This window comes from Primulina huaijiensis, chromosome 3 (genome assembly GCF_012295235.1).
Source record: "Primulina huaijiensis isolate GDHJ02 chromosome 3, ASM1229523v2, whole genome shotgun sequence".
In the NCBI taxonomy this organism is placed as follows: Eukaryota; Viridiplantae; Streptophyta; class Magnoliopsida; order Lamiales; family Gesneriaceae; genus Primulina; species Primulina huaijiensis.
Window position 1 is genome coordinate 1,137,024 of NC_133308.1, and position 23,307 is coordinate 1,160,330.

Sequence of the window (23,307 nt, forward strand, 5' to 3'; positions counted from 1 at the left end):
AAAAATATATATGGATCGCACAAAAACCCTTTTCTATCACAATTATTGGAATACTATTCTATTTTACTTTAGGAAGGTGTGATGTTATTTGTAGAATTCAAAATGATCAGCACCATGACAAACACTAGTGCTCACAGTTGAGTGCTACCTGACTTTTAATACAACTTCGATCTAGCATGATGAAAGTTGGAGCCTTGGAAGATCTTGGTTTGGGATTTCTTTGTTGAGATCATGTTATAGGGTAGGGTTGTCTGGATTAATTATGTGAAATTTTCTTTTCTCATAGTTTTTTATGTTGACTTTTTAACATGTGATTCCAACAGGAATCTGGGACATTCTCGGTTTAAGATTGTTTTGAGCTCATAATCTCTCTAACTATGGTACATTTTCCTTTTCTGCAGGGGAGCAAATCCTGAAGCTATTGACAAAGAAGGTAAAACTCCTTTTCAGCTCATTGCAGAATTGGCCCTCGATGATGTTGAGCTTCTCGCTTTCTTAAAACATGCAAATAGATAGCATTGTTTGTTATATTTATGTTAGCAAGAAAATCGAATCCAAAAATATCGGAGATGGTTTGTTGTAGTTTTGCTTGCCATCTTTCTGGACTGAGATGTTGAGCAGCTAATTATTTTTCTCCTTGAAGATGCAACGAGGAAGACCCGGGCCATTTACTCATTTAGTAATATGTGCCCTGTTTTGAGTTACTTGATGCTTGAAGATGTCGCAGATATTTAGAATAGGAAGTTTTGTAATCTAAATACTGGCAATTCTTCCCCAAGTTTTCTTGCTCTTTTCCCCCAACCTGAATTTCAAATGGCCATCAATGAAAGGAACGATCATTCAAGTATTACACCAAAAAACATCGCATTCTTTTATTTCGATTACCATTTGAGGCAGCGTAAAGTTTTTCAACCTTCGAGTATGCATCATCACTGTTTAGGTTCACGAAGCCGAATCATAATAACAAAACCATGAAAATCTTGAAAACTCTATTAGTTATTGCGTAGTGAAAGAATCCAGTATGAGCATGATAAGATCCACCTCTTTTCTTTCCTAGTTTTTGACATTTACAAATTACATGCAATGATCTTGGGCTCCTTGAAGCCGAAAAATGACCCTGGTGGAAATTCAATTTTGGCCAAAACTTCAGAAACTGAGGTTGCGGGAAGAGCAAGAAAACTTGTGGGGATCAACAACACGGATTGTAATCCACCATAAATGCATTTGCCAAAATAATTTTTACAAGTCAAGAGAATGGAAAAAGTCACTAGAGTAGATGCCTTTCTAAGCTTGACCAACATTCTAAAGAAAATAAAGAAAGCAGGTTCTCAAAGGAGTTCGATTGATTAACACAAGGAGACAACTTAACTTCAAAATACTCTAAAAATAAAATTTCACGTGCAAGATTCTCCAAGAACAAGATTTCAACATTACAATATGTTTGAAGAATAATAAAGAGCAAGATTTGGATCTCCCTATCAAAAGTCACTAGAAAACCTCACCCTTGATCAACAATCCGGGCATGCTAATGTCCTAACATACCATTTCATAAATTAACAGGAAACAGGGAAGTACCATTGTATTCTCAATTTCTCATTGGTTCTTGCAGAATACATCTTGCGCTCTTTGAATAGCCTGATGCTGGCAAATTCACAATTAAATTGTCAACGAAATTGAAAAGTAAAGGAATCTTGAATTTCCTAAACAAATGGCCTGATAAGAACAATTTTAAGGAAAGAATGTACAGAATCTGGAAGTCATAAAAAGGAAAATTAGGGCAAGCAGAACACAAGTGTTTGCCGCTGTGCATTTCATTCAGTAAAGATTTATCTCCAAGAAAGTCATAACAAGCAAAAGTAAGTATGAAGTTGTACATTTTTTAACAGAAAGAAGAGATCAATATCAGCTAGACTTGTCACTTGGTTAGGCCCAAATATATACCATCAGGTTCTTAGACACCACCACACCAAACGTGTAATGATAGATAGAGATAATAGCTTATTACCTGAACCTAAAAAAGTCAGAAAGTGTCATTTGAGAATATTCGCGACATGGGATGGCATGAGTTATGCCACATATGTACAGGTACTGAGAGAGCTTCACAAATCTACCTCCATGAAATTGCTGCTGTGTACATCCTCTTGATCGTTAAATTTAAATCTGACAAGTAACTGCTATTGGTGCCTGGCCAAAGAGGTCTATATTGTTATCAAAGTCCCCTGTTCGATATTGTCTGATTAACTCATCTAAACTCAAGGTATTCGGTACCCACCCAAAGCTCACCATAGCATCAAGAATTATACCAAGTTCTTCACCATAACCCGCTTTTTTCAAACCGCAGACCAAGGTACTGCATGTGGCAGTGCTGGGCTTGTACACTTCCTCTCTCATTTTATCGAGAGATGCCAACAAATCTGAAGTGTCTACATTTCCACACCAGGCCCCCATCAATATCTCACTTACCTTTCCTTTCAATACACCCTTGTCAAAAGGTTCATTCAAAACCTTAAATGCCTCTTCTGAATTTCCATCTTCATATTGTGCATCGATAATCAATCGGCACACCACCTAATCAGGCTGAATACCCTTTTTCATCAAGTCATTAAATAGAGCAACCATCTTGGCCAATCCCCTATTTTTCCATAGCCATGTAAAATGGATGTGTATATTACATTTGTGGGCATTATATTCCTGTTTTGCATCTCTAGAAGAAGCTTCTCTGCTTCTTTCATCATGCCCTTCTTACTATGATGATCAATTATTATTGTGAAGGTTATGTGATTGGGCGTGATTTTCTCATCAACCATAACTTTCACCAACTCAGGTTTCCCGACTTGCAAAACTCGTCAATCATAGTGTCGAAAGTCAGTACAGATGCAATACCCCTCTCCATCATCCAATCGAACACAAACAACGCATTCTCCATATCCCCTTGCTTGCAACACCCATTGACAAGAGAATTGTAAACAAAACCATCAGGTTGAACTCATGTTGACGATATTTCTTCCAATAGTAGAAATGCTTTGTCAAATTTCCAGACTGCAGTATCCATCTATCATTGTGGCGTTTGTCACCACATTTGGTTTTAAGCATAGATCAGAGAGTCCAGCAAATACTTCCTCAGCTCTCTTTCTCTCACCCCATCTAAACAACCCACCTATTAAGGCATTATAAGTGACAATGTTAGGATTGATGCCCTTCTGATGCATTTCATCATGAAGCCTGAAAGCCTGAATCATATCACCTTGCCTACAGAAGCCAGAGATGAGGGATGTACAAGTACAAACATCAGGCACAAATCTGTTGTTGCAGAATTTGGAAAAACTCTCATTGCTTCTATCAATTTCCCATTCTTTGAAAGACCATTTATAAGTACACTGTATAGTTGCACATCTGGAAGCAATCGATGTGCTAGCATACGACTAAATATAGAAAAGGCCAGTGTTGTGTTCCCATGTTTGCAGAGACCATCAATCATGGCCGTATAAATATAAAGATTTGGAGCTATATTTTGATCAAGCATCTCCATGAAATAACTTTCCGCAGCCTGCATGTGCCCTACCTCCATATATCAAGAAACTAAAGCCCCATATGTGTAGGCATTTAGCATTAATCCCCTCTTCCTCATTTGAATTAGACAAGCCCTGGCTTCTTCTGTCCGTTTCTCCTTGCAAAGGCCAATGATGATGGAATTATAGCAAAAAACATCAGGCAAATTTCCTTTTGCCACATATCATCCAAAATTTTAATTGCCTCTTCATATTTACCTTCTTTAACATAAGCTTTTATGATGGCCGTGTAGATAACAGCATTGGGTTTTATACCTCCAGCCATCATTTTCTACAACAAAAGATTGACCTTTCGATGATCTCCCAAGCGGCTTAAGTTGTCCATATCATTCTCTCGACTATACCCCTCAATCAAAAATTGTATGTCTGGGTTTCAGGATGAATTCCTATTTTATTCATCTCGTGTATCAGGTTTACTGCCTTGTCCATGTGACCACATTTGCAGAGCCCATTAATAACAGCATTGTAGGTCACCAAATTCAATTTAATCCCATGTTCAAGCATTGCATCCTTAATTAGAAAAGCATCATCCACAGCACCATCTTTCATGAGCCCATTAATCAAGGCTGTATATGCAATATGATCTGGATTCAGGCCTCTTTCACACATTTCTTCCAAAAACAATTTTGCACCCAAAGCCTCTTGTGCTTGCAAAACCCATCAATAAGTATTGAATATGTGTGGTTATAAGGTGCCAACACCTTCTCGAGCATTTTCATCTTTTGCTGCAAGACCTCATCAACTGTACCAATTCCACACAACCCCTTAATTAAGACATTATAGGTAATCACATTTGGATCACATCCCATCTCTCCCATCTCTAGAAGCACCCTCTTACTTTGCCTATATTCCCTACCTTGCAATAAGCGGAAACAACACTGGTATAAGTATATACATCGAAACGGGACCTTCTTTTCCAGCATTCCCCCATACACCTTCCAGAACAACTCGATCCTATTACGCTTCAACAAATCATTCAACAACGAATTACAACACAACAAACTAATATCCATGTCACCCCCTTGAACACCAAGAAACACAGAGACAGCCTCACTCCAAAAGCCCTTTTGTCTGTACACATCAATCAAAAGCTCAAACACAACTGGCCTGGACCTAAGTCTCTGGCATTCTCATAAAGATTCAGAATTGAGTTTAAAACATCAGACACAGGAACCCTGGCCTGTATCATTTCACTCAACGCATTAATGGCAAGCGAATAAAGATTAGAGCTGCACAAAACCAATGCTAGAATGAACAAAGAAAGCAAGTTTTGAGGATTACCCAAATGCTGATTTGACCACTTATAGAAATCATGGAGTCGCCTGGGATGAATTGAAAAATGGGTTCTTTGAAGCACTGTATTGACTACATCGGAATTAAGTCTTTGTGGGATGTATGAAGATTCCAAAAGAATTGCCAAGTATTGTGCTTCAAAATCTTGGTGATTTCTGCAGTCGTGACCTCAATCTCTGCGGGGCTATGAGAATCGTCTTGATTTGATGGACACACAAAGGAACCTTATTTTCTTGATCAACTGTTTCTGGTACATCCCCATAGTACATCTTCCCTGCGAGGATAATGGCATCATTTTCTTGAATTCCTTTATTTTTAAGCGAATCTAAAGTTAAAAATTCACCATTATAATGTGTACAGCGAGTTACAGAAGACGCAGTGACATTCCTTCTGATCCAGAAACGCAATGACAATTTAGAACTGTGAATGGGCCTTCAAGTTGGGATAATCTTCCCGTAAAGCCATTTTTGTTTAGTTGTATGGTAGTTTTATTTTTATTTTTATTTTTTTTATTTTTATTTTTCACTTTCGGTTAGTTTTTTCAAATGCTATTGAGTTTGTTCTATGATATACCGAGAGTGTTACTCCATATATATTTTTGTATATAATGATCGTTTGAATTCAAAACAAAAATATATGGGATAAACTAGATAATCACTTGATTGTATTTTATAAAAATACATATGAATTAAATCTTTCGATACAGTATAGATTTTTTCCCTAGTTCGAGATCCTATATCCAACACGGAACTAGTCAATTTTTGGACAATATTAATGCATCAAGGCCTATAGAAAAGAGAATGAACAGGCATATATGGTAATTTGTATAATTTATAACCTATTAGTATATAAAATACAAGAACACCCTAGAGAAACTAATTAATTATACGGAGTCATTGTATAATTTTGCATTTTCCAAAAACATATTTCATCTTATTAAACTAACTACATGGTGTTATAATGATATTTTTATTTATATTTTATGTTATCTTCTATCATTTCAATTTCAAAATTTTATAATTTTTATTTTAAATTTTTTTAAAAAATGATTTCATTCTTTATTATTTTTTAAGAGAATATATATAAATGGAATTGAAGCCATATTTTAGCTGTGCCAATAATATTTCAAAACCACCTAGTTCTATGCATTTATTGCCTAAATTGCCACTCTATAATCTACATATTGCCAAATCTACATATTATTATTATTTTTTTTTCGAGAGGTTACTTAATTTACAACGTGCATATATTATTGTATAATTTATATAAACATATACAATATTTAAGATGATATATTTTATTATGAACGTAATAAATTATGTTTACCGTTTAATTGTAAAATAAGTTTAAATATTTGGATTAATTGATAATAGCATTTTATCGTATGAATTTACATTATATTTTGATTAATATTATTATGCATTAATTTTAGATAATAAAATTGTAAATACGATGGCTTTGGAAAAATATGTGCAACAAACAATATAATTAGCATAATCCTGGTGTTTAGTAGTTCATCCAATAATAAACATGTTAAAAAGGTGACACTACAATTTGACATGTGGGATGATGATATTGAAAGATAAGCATAATTATTTTTTAGTAAAAAATCTGTACGATGATGCAAGAATATTGAATTTCCTTGAATGATGGAGTCGTGTTCTTAGAAAAAATTTGAGGTGAGGAGGAAAAACAACCAAAAAACTAATCTTAAATTCATAAACAAATTAGTATGAAATTGGGAAACAAAGAGTGCGAGTCGAAAGAGTTTTAGCTTCAATGTAAAAAGAAATTTTGTTTGATTCAGACAGATTTAATTAAGTAGGCATATTCTGAGAGTAGTTGGCTCTCAATTAGTGCGTCTGACCAGCTAGCAGTTGAAATGTAAATCCTCGAAATCTTGTCTGAAAAACTCACACCACTCCATGGAAGGCCGCAGAATCCAATAGTATTGCCTTGATTTGGTCGGGATGAAGGTCCGGGCCTTGTTTACATTGCTGAAAACACAGGGAATTCAAAACTGAGTCGAGTAGTACTTAAACATGCATGTTGCAGGATTAGTAAGGAGTGAATGATTGGTTACCTCGGCACGAAAAATATCCAACGCGAACCCATTGAAGCAGCTAATAACAGCTTGCTGAATGTCCAGACCAAGGTTGTCCAGAGCCCTCATAGTCGAGAGTAAGAGCCCAGGCCTGCGGCCACAGAACATATGGATGTTCACCGCTCTCCCTTCTCTTAGCCTCACCTCGACCTATTAAGAATTTTGCAAGGGGAAAGCAATTTCCTTATTTAATTTACAAAAGAAAATATGGGTCATCAAGGCAGAGCAGTGTTTGCAGTGAGACTCCTACCTTAGCTGGTTGCCCAGTTGGGATCGAGACTGGATTTGGGAATGTAGCTGGGGGGCAAAGTTCTTCTTTAACAAGTGTTGAAAGTCGGGGACCGGTTGGTGTCACTGGATAGAAAGTCGATGATGGAGTTGGAGAGGAGATAGAAGGGGTCGATTCCAGCTCATTATGGAGGTCGTTGATCTTTTGAAGAAGTTCCTTTAAGTAATCAATTGCATCCCCAAGTATCGATGCCCTGTCCATCTTTTGGAAGAATGACGTCAAAATTGTGGGGGGTGTAAATTCATTTCATTGCAACCACGGATTATGTAATTACCAAGCAACTAGAACCATGAAAAACATGTGATTCTTCCATTCTCAAACCGTTTGTAACGACATCCAATAATACTTATCGATTATCTTATAAGTAATATACTAAAGGGAAATATGCTCTCTATAGTCCAACTCGTTCTCATACGACATATAACTAATACCCAGTGTTTAATGGAACTGAAATGAAATTGATCTTCATCAAAATAGGCCATGAAAGAATATTCGGTCGAAGTATGATTTCCAAGTCTGTAGCATCTTACTTTAGTATTATAGGTGTCTTGAAGTTATGGAAAGCAAAGGCCCTAAAGGTACAAATTCTTAGTTTGCTACCAAAAACTGTTGATCAATATTTCTATTTCACATCGGAGACCACGTGACAAGATAAACAAATTTAGTGATCATCTAATTCCGTATGCAGATGAAGAAATAAATTTGAAATGGTCCACTGTTCAATCAACAGCTTTCAAACAATATATAATTTTCTGTTGGCGTTTGAAAGTGTAAGATGGCATTTGAATCAGTTCATAGATTCCATGTGAGTAAATTAAATGCCATCACACAACTTTAATATAGATACCTCTCAAATCAAAATATACCAATCACTAACTGTTACTCATTAATGATCAAACACAAAGAAGATGCTAACTTCAAAGGAATTCAAAAACAAATAAAATAAAAAGATGGCTCGAACAACGAACGGAAAAGCTAATGAAAACATGTCGAATAATTCACGAGAAATTTGTAGTAAAGAATTTCATACCTTGCTGATCTTTGGAACAACTGACCTCAACATGTAAAGCCTATCATTGAGCTTCTTCCTCCGGCGCCTTTCAGCCATCAAATTCTTGGCTGGAAGCCCCTTCTTCTTCCCACCTGTCACGGTGCCATTTGCATTTGAGTCATTTCCACCATTTTCACAACTCCCTTCCACCTTATCCATACCACAATTCTCCAAGAATTGATCATCAGAGTCATAATTCAGATTAGATTCCTCGAAGCTCACATCATTCTCACCACTTAGTTTCCTCTTCTTATCATATCCACCCATAAAAGTTGAACTATTTGGAGCTATAAAGCTTATTTCATTAAATTCAACACCTAAATTCAAAGACCCCAAGTTTTTGCTATCGTTATCGGTAAGATTCTTCTTCAGGGCAGCCCTCTTCTGGAAAAGAGTAGGTTGTGCTCCAAGCGAGGTAAAATTTTCAAGTGGCTTCAAAATCTTGAGCCTATTGAACAAGGAATTTCCCTGCATCGAGCTTTCCCCATACCCAAACGCACCAAATCCACCACTTCCTTGGGGAAATTGGAGCAAATTATTAGCGGAGCTCCAATTAAAAGCACCGAACTGTGCCTGAGCACTCAAATCACTGAAAGCATCACCAAGAATCCCGCCGCCTCTATTCAAAACATTTTCAAGACACCCATTCCCACAACCCAAATCAAAGCCTCCATCCAGAGTAGTGTTGTTAAGCATTGGGTTCCTTGAATACTTCGGGGGCAGAAAATAGTTTACCTGATCACACGGATCAAGATTACCGAAAACCGAAGCTGAAGTTGGGGAACAAGAGGCGGAAGAATCCACCGTCTGTATAAACAGCTGACTGCTCTCAGCTTCAGGAAAGCCTGATGAAAACGAGATACCATTAATGCTCCCTAGGTGGTTGCTGGTGGTGCCTGTGGCGGAACCCCCACCCCCGCCGACGTACCAGTCATCCTCTTCAGCTCCAATCATGGACTTAAAATTCGAAAGCACACCTATTCCCAACTCTTCTTCATTAATTTTTTGAGCCCATGACTCCGTTTCACCCTCTCCTGTACCATCTTCAGCCCAAACCACGCCAGGCAACATTCTGCAAGTTTCTTGATTTTGAAGCTTCGGGAAAGAAAAGAAAAAGGACCAACTTTTCAAAAGAGTGGGATAATTCTGAATAATCAAACAATGAAGTTTGAAGAAGAAACACGGGAGTTTGAAAGAAGAGAGAGGCGGAGGAACAGAGGAGAAGAGGGAATGTGGCGGAAAGACGAGGGAAATGGCAGATAAAATCAAGTGTCTCGACGACACACAACAATATCGTATGGTAGCCTATTCTGTCTGTTATGTCCTTTTTACACAGGGTACTGCTAAAACAGAACCAATTTATTTATTTTTCGGTAAATTGAACTTCAGTCTTCGATCGTCCATTTTTTTTTATGTTCAGTCATGAGTATTTTTTTAGTATCATATTTCCGCATGAAGTGTACCACATTTTGTATGATATAGTACCGCAATTTTGTGGGTAGAAAGTGAACCCAAAGAAATATTTTGATTGAGGATTTTTCACCAACTTCCCTTTTATTTTTCTTTAATTTCTCAATTTTATTATTTATTATAAAATAATTCTCCCCTTTTCTGATATTTAAATAATCGAACTATAATATAATAGTTTCCTTTATTTTTTGACAAAAAATACTTTCCCTTCCACATACGAAATGTTGCTATTTTGAGAGAATTATGTACGAGAACTTGCTTTCAATAATAAGACTATTTAATGTCGTATATAACATGGACTTTGATTCTTTCCTATTGGCACACTTGTGTCATCCACTCTTCACATAAAATTAAAACCTCGTCGTGTTGCTAAAATAACTTCAAATTGAAAAATACAAAAAAGATATATTTTTTTTCAGCTTGTCAAATAAGTACTTATAACCACACATTATGTATGTTGGTGTGATGTATATTTATTTTTTTAGATGAATCAACTTTACTTATATTTACAATAAAAATAAAAAATAATAATTTTTCATGTGTGACGACACAGTAGAAAATATGTCTCACAAAATTGACCCATGAGACCGTTTTATAAGAGATTTTGCGTATTTACACATACAATGTCCACTCGTATCATATATATATAATCGAGTGTATTTTGAATTTGTTCCATGATTTTTTCATGTATGATAAATTCAATAAAAATTGAATTTATCATACTCTTATATACGTGCATGAACTATGAAATGAACTCCAAAATGACTCCAATTTAATCACGAAAGATTTCTAGGAAAATGGTACCAATACATAATTCTGATTTTTTTTATAATGATATGTATATCTATCTCTATATTAATTTAAATCCAACGATCCATTCAATAATAAACATTTATCAATATATGTGGAGTCAATTGATTTTTTTATTGAACCCCTCTGTATTATTATATAATAGTAGATCGTGATACATGCGACTAGTGTGTAAAATAAAATAAAGAATTGAGTAAATTTTTTAAGTTTTAAAATAAAAATTAAAGATTTTGAAAAATCAAAGGAGATGAAATAAAAATAAAGAAAAATATTATCATAATATATTAAAATAATGTAGATAATTTTTTTTTTATTACAACACGCGCGGGGAGGGAAATCGAACCCGGGAGAGAAACCAACTAATCTGGCGAGTGAGACCACTGAGCTACGATTCCGGCCTCAAATAATGTAGATATTTGATATGACGAGAAGTGTTTAAAATTCAAAATTAATTACACATGATTCCTACTCGGAGGGGTTTTTTTAAAAAATAATTTAATTTTAAAATTTTTTTTCAAAAATAATGTAAAAAAAAACATTTTCAAAACTACGAAAGCACGGATGCTGGTCCACGTAAGCGACGGAATATTTTAGCGACGGAATATATATAAAAACCAGCGACGGTTTTGTTAACCGTCGGTAAAATTAAATCAGCGACGGATTATAAACCGTAGCTAATTTTAGCGACGGTTCATAAACCGTCGCTGATTAGCGACGGTTTTTAAACGGTCGCTGAATGCCAAAATACTTGCCCCTTCACACGCCACGCATAATTGTATCAACGCGCACATGTACGCCGCGAATAATTTTGAACTTTCAACGGCTTGCAACTTTGCAGCGTGCAATATACGTTGCAAAAAGCCATTTTCGTTGTAGTGAAGACAGAGAAAAAAACAAACAAAAAATTCATCAAGACTGGGATATCTCAGTTGAATGTTGTTCATTTTCCTCAACATCATTATGTGGTCGTATGTCATGTATAAGATGATGCGGGCCAACATTAAGCAAATTTGTAAAACTGTGTATGTTCGACCAAGACGGAGTCTTAAAATCCTGCTAACCAAACAAACCAAAGTCAGTCATCCCTGAGTCACTGAAAAAACTAGGTTGAATAGTAGATGTTCCTGAAAAAACTTATTTTTTGATGAACTTTTTCTCTCTTTTTTTCTCTATCTTCACTACAACAAAAATGGCTTTTCGCAACGTATATTGAACGCTGCAAAGTTGCAAGCCGTTGAAAGTTCAAGATTATCCGCGGCGTACATGTGCACGCTGTTGATACAATTATATGTGGCGTGTAAAGAGGTAGGTATTTTGGCATTTAGCGACGGTTGAACCGTCGCTGATTCAATTTTAGCGACGATTTAAGAAAAATTAGCGACGGTTTTTGAACTGTCGCTAAAATTAGCGACCGTTTATAATTCGTCGCTGATTCAATTTTACCGCCGGTTAAAGAAACGGTCGCTAATTAGCGACGGTTTTTATATATATTCCGTCGCTAAAATATTCCGTCGCTTACGTGGACCAGCGTCCGTGCTTACGAAGCGCGGACACTGCTCCACGTGAGCAGCGTCCGCGCTCCGTAAGCGCGGATTACAGTAGTTTTGAAAATGTTTATTTTTTACATTATTTTTGAAAATAAATTTTAAAATTAAATTAGTTTTAAAAAAAACCCTACTCGGAGTCGGAGGAAACTTGAAATTTCTCCGACAAACTCGTTAAATGAATCTCACGTCCAGAGGATAATAATTAATATCCATCCCAAATATAATCGATAAATTGTGACCGTCCATCAACTTTCACAATCCAACGGTTTTAACAAGTTTACGTGACCAAATTACTGTGTTTGTGGTGTACTGGGCTACGCATAGCGAAAACACCAAGGGGAAAGCGTGATGATAAATCCATGAAGGGCGGCTGAGCAGCCAATTATCTTCCACTCATAATATCTATATTTTACCCTCGCCTCATAAGAAATCCAGCTGACCCTCTTTTCGAACCTCTCTCCGTGCTTCTGTTATCTCCTCCTCCTTGATTTTGTAAGCGATTCTTCCATACTATTCATGTAGGCGATGTATTGATGTTCTAGTTTCTGTTTCTTTTAAAGTGGATTTCAGTGTAATTTAGGGCTGTTTTTCAAGATTGGAGCTTCGTGTTAATTTGGGTTTTATTGAAATAATTGTGACTGCCGAGAAGTTCGTGGTGTCACGGTAGTATTGATTGTTCAATTGGTTGGTTTTGTGAAATTATTTTTCATCTAGGTGATGGATTGATGTTATTGGTTCGATGTCTCTATGTCGGTTTCAGTTCAATTGATTTTTTGTTTGAAGAATGGAGCTTTTTGTTAGTTCGGTGTTTGTTGAATATAATTGTTGACCTGTGAAAGTTTGTAATTTCTTTTGTTGCTATTCACGATACCACTTTGAAGATTATCATGTTGTTACCCAAGGACATAGAAAATCTCTTATTTTTTGTGCGTCCAATTAAAAAACTCATGCTCATAACAGTAGCCTGATCGGTTTGTCCGCAGCTTCCTAATTGCCGATTGACATATATGCAGACCACTTAGAGGCAGTCATGGCACATGCTTTGGTTCAGTCTACCAATTTACCTTCAGCTGGTTTGACAAAAAATGGAAAGTTCAGGGGCTCTAGTAAAACAAATGGACCAGTTACAATGCTGTGCGGATTCCAAACAACTCCCTTACAGATAAGGAATTTCTCAGGATTGCGTGGTCTAAATGCCTTAGACATGAAGGTTAGACAAACTGGACAAACACTTCAGTCCATGGTAGCAGCTGCAACCTTCGGCAGGCGAGGGAGAAAATTGCGAATGGCACCGCGGGCTATGTTTGAGCGGTTCACAGAAAAAGCAATAAAAGTCATAATGCTTGCACAAGAGGAGGCAAGACGGCTTGGACATAATTTTGTTGGAACGGAACAGATATTATTGGGACTTATTGGGGAGGGCACTGGAATTGCGGCCAAGGTTCTCAAGTCCATGGGCATAAATTTGAAAGATGCTCGTGTGGAAGTTGAAAAAATAATTGGACGGGGCAGTGGATTTGTTGCTGTGGAAATACCTTTTACTCCTCGCGCAAAGCGGGTGTTGGAACTCTCATTAGAGGAAGCCCGCCAGCTTGGTAACTTGTTTTCCATCTATTATCGTTTGTGCTTTAAGTTGTTAACTGGTCCTCAGGGCCTTAGTTGTGTAGCAGGCTTCTTGTTTCTTAATGACTGGGTAATTTGCCGAGTGATTCAGTTTCCAGTTTACTGTATATTTCCCCCCTACATCTCCCAGCATCGTTGTGGTAATCATAGTAGTGGATTGTAAAGTTTGGCGAGATTTCAAAGCTCTGATTTGGATAAAAAAATGCAGTCTGGACATTAATCTTGACCAACTTCTTGATTCAGGTCACAATTACATTGGATCAGAGCACTTGCTCCTGGGATTGCTTCGTGAAGGTGAAGGTGTGGCAGCACGAGTCCTCGAAAATTTGGGGGCTGACCCAAGTAACATTCGAACACAGGCAAGTATCATCATCTTATTTCCACTGCCCACTTAGTAATGTGTATGCAACTGAGGGACATTCATTTTTTGCAAGTAGGTTATTAGAATGGTAGGTGAGAGTGCAGAGGCTGTTGGAGCTGGTGTTGGAGGTGGAAGCTCCGGGAACAAGATGCCTACTCTGGAGGAGTATGGTACAAATCTCACCAAGCTAGCAGAAGAGGTAATTTCTACTCCTCTCGATATCTTTGAAGTAGAAAATTTGGAAGCCTAATAAGTTATCGTGTTCTTGCTTTTTAGGGTAAACTAGACCCTGTTGTTGGAAGGCAGGCTCAAATTGAACGTGTTACACAAATTTTAGGGCGACGCACAAAGAATAATCCTTGTCTGGTTGGAGAACCAGGTGTTGGGAAAACAGCTATTGCTGAGGGCCTTGCTCAGAGAATAGTCAATGGGGATGTTCCAGAAACAATAGAAGGGAAAAAGGTAAGCTAGTACTTACAGTTTTTATGAAGAAAAGAAATATTGGAAAACTCCTAGCTTCTACCTTTCATTATTTTTGTTAGTTGATATAAGAGGTGGGGTGATGATGTGAAAGTATCTTCAAAGGTTAAATTATGTGGATTTTCCTTCATTTTGTTATTAGAGATTTACCGGAAAATGTGAAATGTAACAGCAGCCATACATATACTTGAGTACCCCCCAATTAAAATACTACTTGTGTGGATGTTGAATAAGGGCATATGTTAAAATAGGGTATTGTTGTTCCGGCGGTTTGTTTTTGTCATTATTATGTTTCTGGAATACTGTTTTTTACACAGTCAAAATAGTAAATTCTTATGGATCATCTTAGGTTATAACCCTTGATATGGGTCTTCTTGTTGCTGGGACCAAGTATCGGGGTGAATTTGAAGAGAGGTTGAAAAAACTGATGGATGAAATTAAACAAAGCGATGAAATTATACTCTTCATTGATGAGGTGCATACGTTGATAGGAGCAGGAGCTGCCGAGGGGGCAATTGATGCAGCAAACATCTTGAAACCTGCTTTAGCTCGAGGTGAATTGCAGGTTAGCAAAATCTAATACAAACATTAATTTGCAATCTGAATTTTTATACAGCACAGCTTTCTGGATGTTGCTCCATAGTTTGACAAGTAAATGTGTACCTTTGAATGATATTCGGTAAACTAATTTAGATTCGTCTTCCACCTTGATTTTTGTTATATGACTCAAGCATGGATTTGCTTTTCGATCATAAAAAGCCTACATGTATGTAATGTTGCACATGGATAAAATTGCAGTGCATTGGGGCCACCACACTCGATGAATACAGAAAGCATATTGAGAAGGATCCAGCCCTAGAAAGAAGGTTTCAACCAGTCAAAGTCCCAGAACCCACCGTGGATGAAACCATACAAATTCTTAGAGGACTTCGAGAACGCTATGAAATACATCACAAGCTTCGTTACACTGATGAATCTTTAGTTGCTGCTGCACAGCTTTCTTATCAATATATCAGGTATGTAGAATTTTGAAATCATTCTTCAATACTGAACCTCTCTGAAGACCTTTGTTTTTGAAAATTTCAGTGACCGGTTTTTGCCCGATAAAGCCATTGACTTGATTGATGAAGCTGGTTCTCGGGTCCGACTTCGCCACGCACAGGTAATGTCCATGCATATCATTGTCATAGTTCTTTTTACTGTATATAATATGTAACGTATTGCGACATGTTTTCCATTTCATCTGCAGCTCCCTGAAGAAGCCAGAGAGCTCGAGAAAGAGCTCAGGCAGATAACAAAGGAAAAGAATGAGGCTGTCCGAAGTCAAGATTTTGAGAAGGTTAACATTTTCTGGCGTCTATGATAGACTACTTAGTTTAATCTTGAATTTCTCAGCAAACTTAATTTATGGTTTAAATAAATATAGGCTGGCGAGCTACGTGACCGAGAAATGGATCTTAAGGCACAGATATCTGCTCTCGTGGACAAAAATAAGGAGATGACCAAGGCAGAAAGTGAGGCAGGGGACACAGGGCCTGTTGTAACAGAAGCTGACATTCAGCATATCGTTTCTTCTTGGACGGGAATCCCCGTGGAAAAAGTGTCTACTGATGAATCTGATCGCCTTCTCAAGATGGAGGAGACACTCCACAAGCGTGTCATAGGACAGGATGAAGCTGTCAAAGCCATAAGTCGTGCTATCCGTCGTGCCCGTGTTGGGCTCAAAAATCCCAACCGCCCCATTGCTAGCTTCATCTTCTCTGGTCCAACTGGTGTCGGGAAATCAGAGCTGGCAAAAGCTCTGGCTGCCTACTACTTTGGATCCGAAGAAGCTATGATCCGGCTTGATATGAGTGAGTTCATGGAGCGACACACTGTTTCAAAGCTCATTGGGTCACCTCCTGGTTATGTTGGTTATACTGAAGGAGGGCAGTTAACTGAGGCAGTCAGGCGTCGCCCTTACACGGTCGTTCTTTTTGATGAGATCGAAAAGGCTCACCCTGATGTCTTCAACATGATGCTTCAAATTCTGGAGGATGGAAGATTGACAGACAGCAAAGGTAGGACAGTCGACTTCAAGAACACGCTTTTGATCATGACATCAAACGTTGGAAGTAGTGTAATCGAGAAGGGTGGCCGACGCATAGGCTTTGATCTTGATTATGATGAGAAGGATAGCAGTTACAACCGTATCAAGAGCTTGGTTACAGAAGAGCTGAAACAGTATTTCAGACCAGAATTCTTAAACAGGTTGGATGAAATGATTGTTTTCCGACAGCTTACCAAGCTCGAGGTTAAGGAGATAGCCGATATTATGCTGAAGGAGGTATTCGATAGACTGAAAACCAAGGATATAGAACTTCAAGTGACCGAACGATTCAGAGATAGGGTCGTGGAAGAAGGATACAACCCAAGTTATGGGGCGAGACCTCTGAGACGAGCCATCATGAGACTGTTGGAGGACAGTATGGCTGAGAAGATGCTTGCCCGTGATATCAAAGAAGGCGACTCGGTCATCGTGGATGTTGATTCTGATGGCAATGTGATAGTTCTCAACGGCAGCAGTGGTGCGCCTCCAGAACCGTCGCCTGAACCTTTGGTAGTATAGATTTTGCTATTTATTGCTACTCATGGTGATCTTGTTTGTTGTTTGTAGTTTGTACTTGTGTTTGAACTTGTTTTCTTGGAGGTGACCAATGATAGGGAACTCCATATTTCAAAATTCTATATATTAAAACATTTACAACTCATGGTTTCTACAGTAAAACAAATGGTACTTTTTCATTACAAAACCAAAGAATAAATTACAACATTCCACGGCTAAACATGTACGATTGGATCGTTAAAACCTCAATATTCGGTATGTACCTGTGTATGTAGTACGACTTCTTGAAATGGTTCGTGTCAGTCTGTCATACACATTATTTGGAATGCCTGGAAAATAGTCACCAGTATCATAGCAGCTGAAATAACAGCAAGGAAGTTTAGCTGGAAAGCCATTAAAATACCTCGCAGGTGCACCAAAAGCTTGAACCAGTTATTCATCATTAATGGAATGAGTTGGTCTTTGAGTGGGGCTGACACTCTCGCCTCGACATATTCTGAGTGCCTCCAATGCCTTCTGTATTTCCATGGTCATGGCACTGTCCACACTGCTTGATGATAGTTTTTTGTGAGCTCTTTGCAAATGAATCTTTAAAGAACTACGGCTAAAACCAGCATTTTTTCCGCATATAGAGCAAAACCTTCATCATTTGACATACCTTATCAACAGAAAACAGTTACGATGTTAAACATTCTAAAATATATATATCCAATTCTCTTCATGGTTCGAGTAGGTCTCTTGTGAGGCGATCTCACGAATCTTTATCTGTGAGACGGGTCAACTTTACCGATATTCACAATAAAAATTAATACTCTTAGCATAAAAAGTAATACTTTTTCATGGATGACCAAAATAAGATATCCGTCTCACAAAATACGACCCGTGAGATCGTCTCACACAAGTTTTTTCCTCATGGTTCAACAAAAACATGTGCATAGAAACATGTTTAATATAATCACACACGTAACATAATAAGTCCAATAAAATAATCTTGAAAATAAAATTGGATATCTAATTGAATTTACTAGTAATAATTAGTCAGTCTTAAAAAGTAAATTAGGTTAATGTATAAATTGACTTTTACTTGGATCATGTACCGAATAAAGCATTTACAATCGTTCGTATATCAATTTGTCAGTTTCTTAGTTCTTGTACCAAAATAATTTTTACTCAAAAATTAATACATACCCAACGAATATCCAAAAAAATCGACTTGATTGGTATAATTTGAAATATATTTTATTTAACATAACTTGTTACTGCTAAGTACTAACAGTTGCTGCCATATTCTTTGTATAGTTTTCTATTCTCATATGGATAAAATCGTTACGCGTTTATATGTCGATGTATATGTAATACATAAATCGAGCTAGCATCCATATTTTATTTCACATAATTGGTCACTGCTAAGTACATCATGCATTGATATTGTCACATTGATGTTTTTTTTTCCCTTTTATCTTCGGAATCTATTTACTTTATCATATAAAATGATGATACATATATGGTAGTTTTAAGTTTTATTAATTTGTAAAACGATGACAATGAAGCCGATGACTTATAGTTAAACTACCACCAAGATATCAAGTTCGAGACTCAACGGTCGGAAAGGTTAAAAACAAATGACAATATAATTTTTCAGGGAAAAAATACTCACATAATGTCTTAAATTTGAGTTCATTCTACAACTATCTCATTAATGTCCATCCATGATCCAACCACGTCTTTGTCACTTGAATCTCTAAAACGATTATCCATCAATCCAGCCAAGAACAAATAAATGAACGGGGATGACTTAATCAAACTCTGCCAAATCTATAAATTCAATTATTTTGTATATAAAATGAATACATGGATTTCATGTTCTTTTTCCTTTTATCAATCACTCTCATCACAAAAACAGCTTTACAATCACTCAACTTCACAGAACCTTTAATTTGGTTCAACAACAAAAGAATAAAAGGACAATAACCACAAAACTGCCAATCAGATATCTGGTAAATAAAGAGAGAAGAAAGAAGGATGTGAAGAAAACAGACAAATTAATGTACCATGTCATGTCGGGGTATCTGAATCTGGAGCCTGTTTACTATTAGGAAATGAAGGCTGGCCAATCTCCTTCCGGGACGCATCCCACAGCAGTTGTTCAATGCCCAATTTCCTCAACTCTGTTAAACCTTTTTCAACCGAGATAATGCAAATATTATGAGATGCAAACTTGCATCAGAGAACAGATGTTGGCAGGCTGATTTTGAGTTCAGAAGCCAAACTTTTAATTTGGGTACGGAAAAATCAAATAGTTCCTTTATATTAAAAAAAAAAAACATCTGTAGAGGGAGCGAGAAGAAGAGAGAAATAGGAAATTACCATCAACAGCATCGTGTGAATTGTGAAGTTGGTGACTGTCCACTGCGGCTTATCCATAACTGAAGTCTCTCTTCTCAGTATCTTCTCAACACCATGCACTAAGTAAGCAGTAAGTCGAGGTAAGGATAAATCTTTTATGTGCAAGATGAAATTGTCCGTATAACAGTACTTTACGTTGACGGAAATCGTATCTAAGATGTTAGAAACCACACAATCATTCGCAAGGGGTAAGGCAACTCTTTGAAAACAACACATTGTTTCATGATTAATTTTCATGAAAAGGTGCAATGTTTGATGGAGAGTCTCGTCTGTTCTGAATCGAATTTTTGTTTATATATATATGGCATCATTAGATCAAGAAGGATGGTTGTTTTTTGTTGGATTCTGATTTGATTTAGTCACCTGCAAATACAAAATATATTCGTTAGATCCTGAGAGAAATTTTTCATATCACTGTGACTAAAGTGGGGGAGAAAACATTATTTAAAAGAAAGCGTTGCAAACGTGCTTTGGAATTCATTCATAAATTATTTATATTCGAAATATCTTCTCAACATAAGATACAACAACTTCGATTCAAGAATGCAGCACTACAACTTTTGATACCAGCAAACGAAATATGTAGAACTCTCAAGTTTCGGAAGAGAAGAATGCAACAAAAAAATGTCTGATGAATGCCTGCATAGAGACTATTTAAAGAATAAGTCACATAAACCAATGGACAAACCCAAGGGACACATGAACAAGCCAGGGGACGCACGGTTCTGTGCTAAGGGACGCACTGGGTAAAACGCCGCTCTCTGGATTGATGCACTGTTTGGTCCGAACTGAACGTTTTTGTGATAGGCTAATGGATACAATGTTGCAGTCTTTGTCTTTATTTCAAAAATAAAAATTATTTTCCAAATAAATTTTGTCCAAAAAGATTAATATGGTCAAAAGACCCTACCGCACCGCACCGGGCCGAGCCGAGTCGGTCGACCGCACACGACGTCTTCCCTCTTCTAAAAACTTATGGTAGCCCTAAGGGCCCAAACCCTTAGCTCAAACTTGGAGCTAATAAGAAAGACTTTTCTTGGCACATTTTCCAATGTGGGACAGTTCTCACTCCCTTTCATTCACTACTCTTCTTTTATCCAACAAAATTTAGCAGCATCGCATGATATTTGAGTTTTACGCGCTAGAAGAAAAACGCTAAAAAAGGGTGAAAAACTGATGTTCCAACGACAACGGATAAAAACCATTGTCTTAGATAACAAAGACAACAGTTTTGCAATGTTTTTAAAATGTTATGTGAACTACGACAACGGTTTTACAAATTATATTAGCTACAACAACGTTTTTGCAACAAATTAAAAACGTTGTTATTCTGAAGTTACAACAACATTTTAACAATGGATAAAAAAAATATTGTTGTTTGTAGTGTACAAAAACATTTACGCAACGAATAAAAACCGTTGTTTTAAGTTATTTTAACAACATGTGAAAACCGATGTCTTTGACCTTGATTACAAATTTGTCATTATTTTTTTAAAAACCGTTGTTTTTCACATTTTTTATTCAATGAACTAATTAATTAATAATTATATAAACACACCAATTAAAAAATCATGAAATTAGAACTAATAAAAACTAAAAGCATACAAAAACAATTAAGTCCAAAGATGAGGCCACCTTTATCTTCTAAAATGTCTCCTGTCCTCGTTCATATATCCGTATGCATACATAGTTTATTCAGTAAATGAGACATAAAAGATATATGTATAACGTGGGGATGGGTATATATGGATACTAACCAAGATTTTTTATTTTAATCTTTTTAGAAATTGAGTTAAGGGTTTATGAAAATGTTTCATATCATTTGCAACAAACAATAAATTAATGTTTTATATAGCATATATATACAATTGGAATTTTTTTTTATAAAAAAACTAAAACTTGAATTTAAAAAATCACATTGATTTTTGTAATTTTTATCATTGTTAACATTCTTCTGAAATTTTGAAAATAATAAATCATAAAAATTTATTACAAAAGTGTAAAACATTAGAAGTTTATATATAAAATTTTGATACGGGGAAAACACTGTTTATAAATATGAAACATATCACGAAGTGAAACATACATATCCAAGGAAACTAAGATAACTAATTGAAAAGAAATAAATACACAGCCGCATATGCATACACACCAAAGGGTGTCTGAACATATTGCGGAAAGATGCACCAGACAAGTAATTAGTTATGGAAATCATCTTTAAACTGCGTAGTTGTGAATTCTCCGGCTTTACCATGCGGGCGGGACCTGCAGTTAGTTAAGCTCTTGCATGGTTTCTCGATGTGCGGGGGTTTTTGAGGCTCGATTAAGCAAGAACCGTATGGCAAGCCCCTGCATGAGGCAGGCGCACTCGGGTCCAGTGGCCGCGGATTGTATCCGATTGTACGAACAGGTTTTGAACTATAAACCATGTTCCCATTCTTCTTATCAATGTGTTCACCTGAAAAATTAAATGACGTACTTAGTTTTATATTTTAAAGATGCGTAAACATCTGTTTGAGCAAAAGATCAACAGAACAACACAATCCAATTATGATGAATATTAAACTTTAAGTGTGTGTGTAAATGCTGAATTCTCACTTGTTTGAGCATTTGAAGGAGCCACCTGAGAAAACAGGAGAAAAACCAGAACAAACAGATCAATTCCCAAGAGAAAAAACAAATTTCTGGAGGAGCGCCCCATCTCGATCCACAATTATCAATTAATAGCAGTACTTGTATTTTCAGAGGAATGAATAATGGCGTCGCATATGTTCTGGAATATATAGAATAATACCGACTCCCTCTCAATTATTTAGAATTTATTTTTTCGTTTCTTTGTATTTTTTACGTTTAGTGGCATTTTATTTAATTGATTTTACTGATTAGTGTGCCAATGTTGACTAAATCTTGAAAAAATGTGCAAATCATTTTTTTAATAAATTAAATAATAATAAAAATAAAATATGAAGTATGTTGGTAAATTTTGTTTTTCTAATGAAACGTGAAAAACAAACAAATATAAATATTTGGGACAGATAGAGTATTTATTAAAATGCATATTTTTTTTATTTAAATTGAATGAGAAGATTTAGTACCTACTAAAATTCAAAACTTTTGTAATCTATAAATTTTTGTATGGTCAATATATATGTATTCTTTTACCTTCATGTTATTACGTCAAAGAGTAGGTCTCTGGTAAGACGCTCTCACGAATCTTTATCTATGAGACGGGTTAATTCTACTGATATTCACAATAAAAAGCAATACTCTTAACATAAAAAGTAATATTTTTTCATATATGACCCAAATAAAAGATTTGTTTCATAAAATACAATATGTAAAACCATCTCACACAAGTTTTTGTCTTCGTTCAAATAACATAATTTCCCAAGCTACTAATTAATAATTATTAAATTAAATGTTATATAAATTTAAGAGCCTCATTTTTTATTTTATTTGTATGGATGGATAGCCAGCTGCCTTTTTTTGACTCGATGGTCTACTTCGATTATTGGCAGGAAGACTTGCTTTTCACTTACGCATTTTGACTTACCAATACATGCCGTAGACGACGTCGTATTAAAGAGATGGGCACCACAAAACTAGTGATTTTAATGATTGTAACTGCGTCCAATGAAATAAAGCTGTGTAACACCCTTATGTTTAATTAATTTAGTAACTATCATTATATTTTAATAT

The 23,307-nt window shown here is 36.3% G+C and overlaps 2 protein-coding genes, 1 long non-coding RNA gene and 1 pseudogene across 3 annotated transcripts; 1 reads left to right on the forward strand and 3 right to left on the reverse strand.

Annotated features, from left to right (window-relative positions):
- Positions 1-1,364: 1,364 nt before the first annotated feature.
- On the reverse strand, positions 1,365-5,261 carry LOC140972840 (uncharacterized; annotated as a pseudogene).
- A 1,311-nt stretch (positions 5,262-6,572) lies between these two features.
- On the reverse strand, positions 6,573-9,614 carry LOC140972841 (transcription factor ICE1-like). Its single transcript, XM_073435294.1, has 4 exons — positions 8,286-9,614; positions 7,217-7,456; positions 6,946-7,116; positions 6,573-6,859 (listed from the first exon to the last, which is right to left on the reverse strand). Exons 1-4 carry the CDS (start codon positions 9,375-9,377, stop codon positions 6,776-6,778), a joined length of 1,587 nt encoding a protein of 528 aa, XP_073291395.1. The 5' UTR covers positions 9,378-9,614; the 3' UTR covers positions 6,573-6,775.
- Positions 9,615-13,163: 3,549 nt separating this feature from the next.
- LOC140972842 (ATP-dependent Clp protease ATP-binding subunit ClpA homolog CD4B, chloroplastic) lies at positions 13,164-17,343 on the forward strand. The gene is made up of 9 exons (XM_073435295.1): positions 13,164-13,728; positions 14,000-14,115; positions 14,194-14,316; positions 14,394-14,579; positions 14,947-15,162; positions 15,396-15,613; positions 15,684-15,759; positions 15,847-15,936; positions 16,024-17,343. The coding sequence occupies exons 1-9, from the start codon at positions 13,164-13,166 to the stop codon at positions 17,203-17,205; spliced, it is 2,772 nt and encodes a 923-aa protein (XP_073291396.1). The 3' UTR covers positions 17,206-17,343.
- A 4,333-nt stretch (positions 17,344-21,676) lies between these two features.
- Positions 21,677-22,495, reverse strand: LOC140972026 (uncharacterized). The gene is made up of 2 exons (XR_012174421.1): positions 22,207-22,495; positions 21,677-22,066 (listed from the first exon to the last, which is right to left on the reverse strand). It is a non-coding gene; the product is annotated as an uncharacterized lncRNA (long non-coding RNA).
- Between the last annotated feature and the right edge of the window lie 812 nt (positions 22,496-23,307).

What these genes read in the sequence shown, in the direction of transcription:
- LOC140972842 (XM_073435295.1), top strand. Translation starts at nt 13,164, where the DNA reads ATGGCACATGCTTTGGTTCAGTCTACCAATTTACCTTCAGCTGGTTTG. An exon ending in CAAGTAACATTCGAACACAG is followed by an intron (nt 14,116 to 14,193) that starts GCAAGTATCATC and finishes TTTTGCAAGTAG; the next exon opens with GTTATTAGAATGGTAGGTGA. An exon ending in CTTTCTTATCAATATATCAG is followed by an intron (nt 15,614 to 15,683) that starts GTATGTAGAATT and finishes TGAAAATTTCAG; the next exon opens with TGACCGGTTTTTGCCCGATA.
- LOC140972841 (XM_073435294.1), bottom strand. Translation starts at nt 9,377, where the DNA reads ATGTTGCCTGGCGTGGTTTGGGCTGAAGATGGTACAGGAGAGGGTGAA. An exon ending in CAACTGGGCAACCAGCTAAG is followed by an intron (nt 7,117 to 7,216) that starts GTAGGAGTCTCA and finishes AATTCTTAATAG; the next exon opens with GTCGAGGTGAGGCTAAGAGA. An exon ending in TGGATATTTTTCGTGCCGAG is followed by an intron (nt 6,860 to 6,945) that starts GTAACCAATCAT and finishes CTGTGTTTTCAG; the next exon opens with CAATGTAAACAAGGCCCGGA.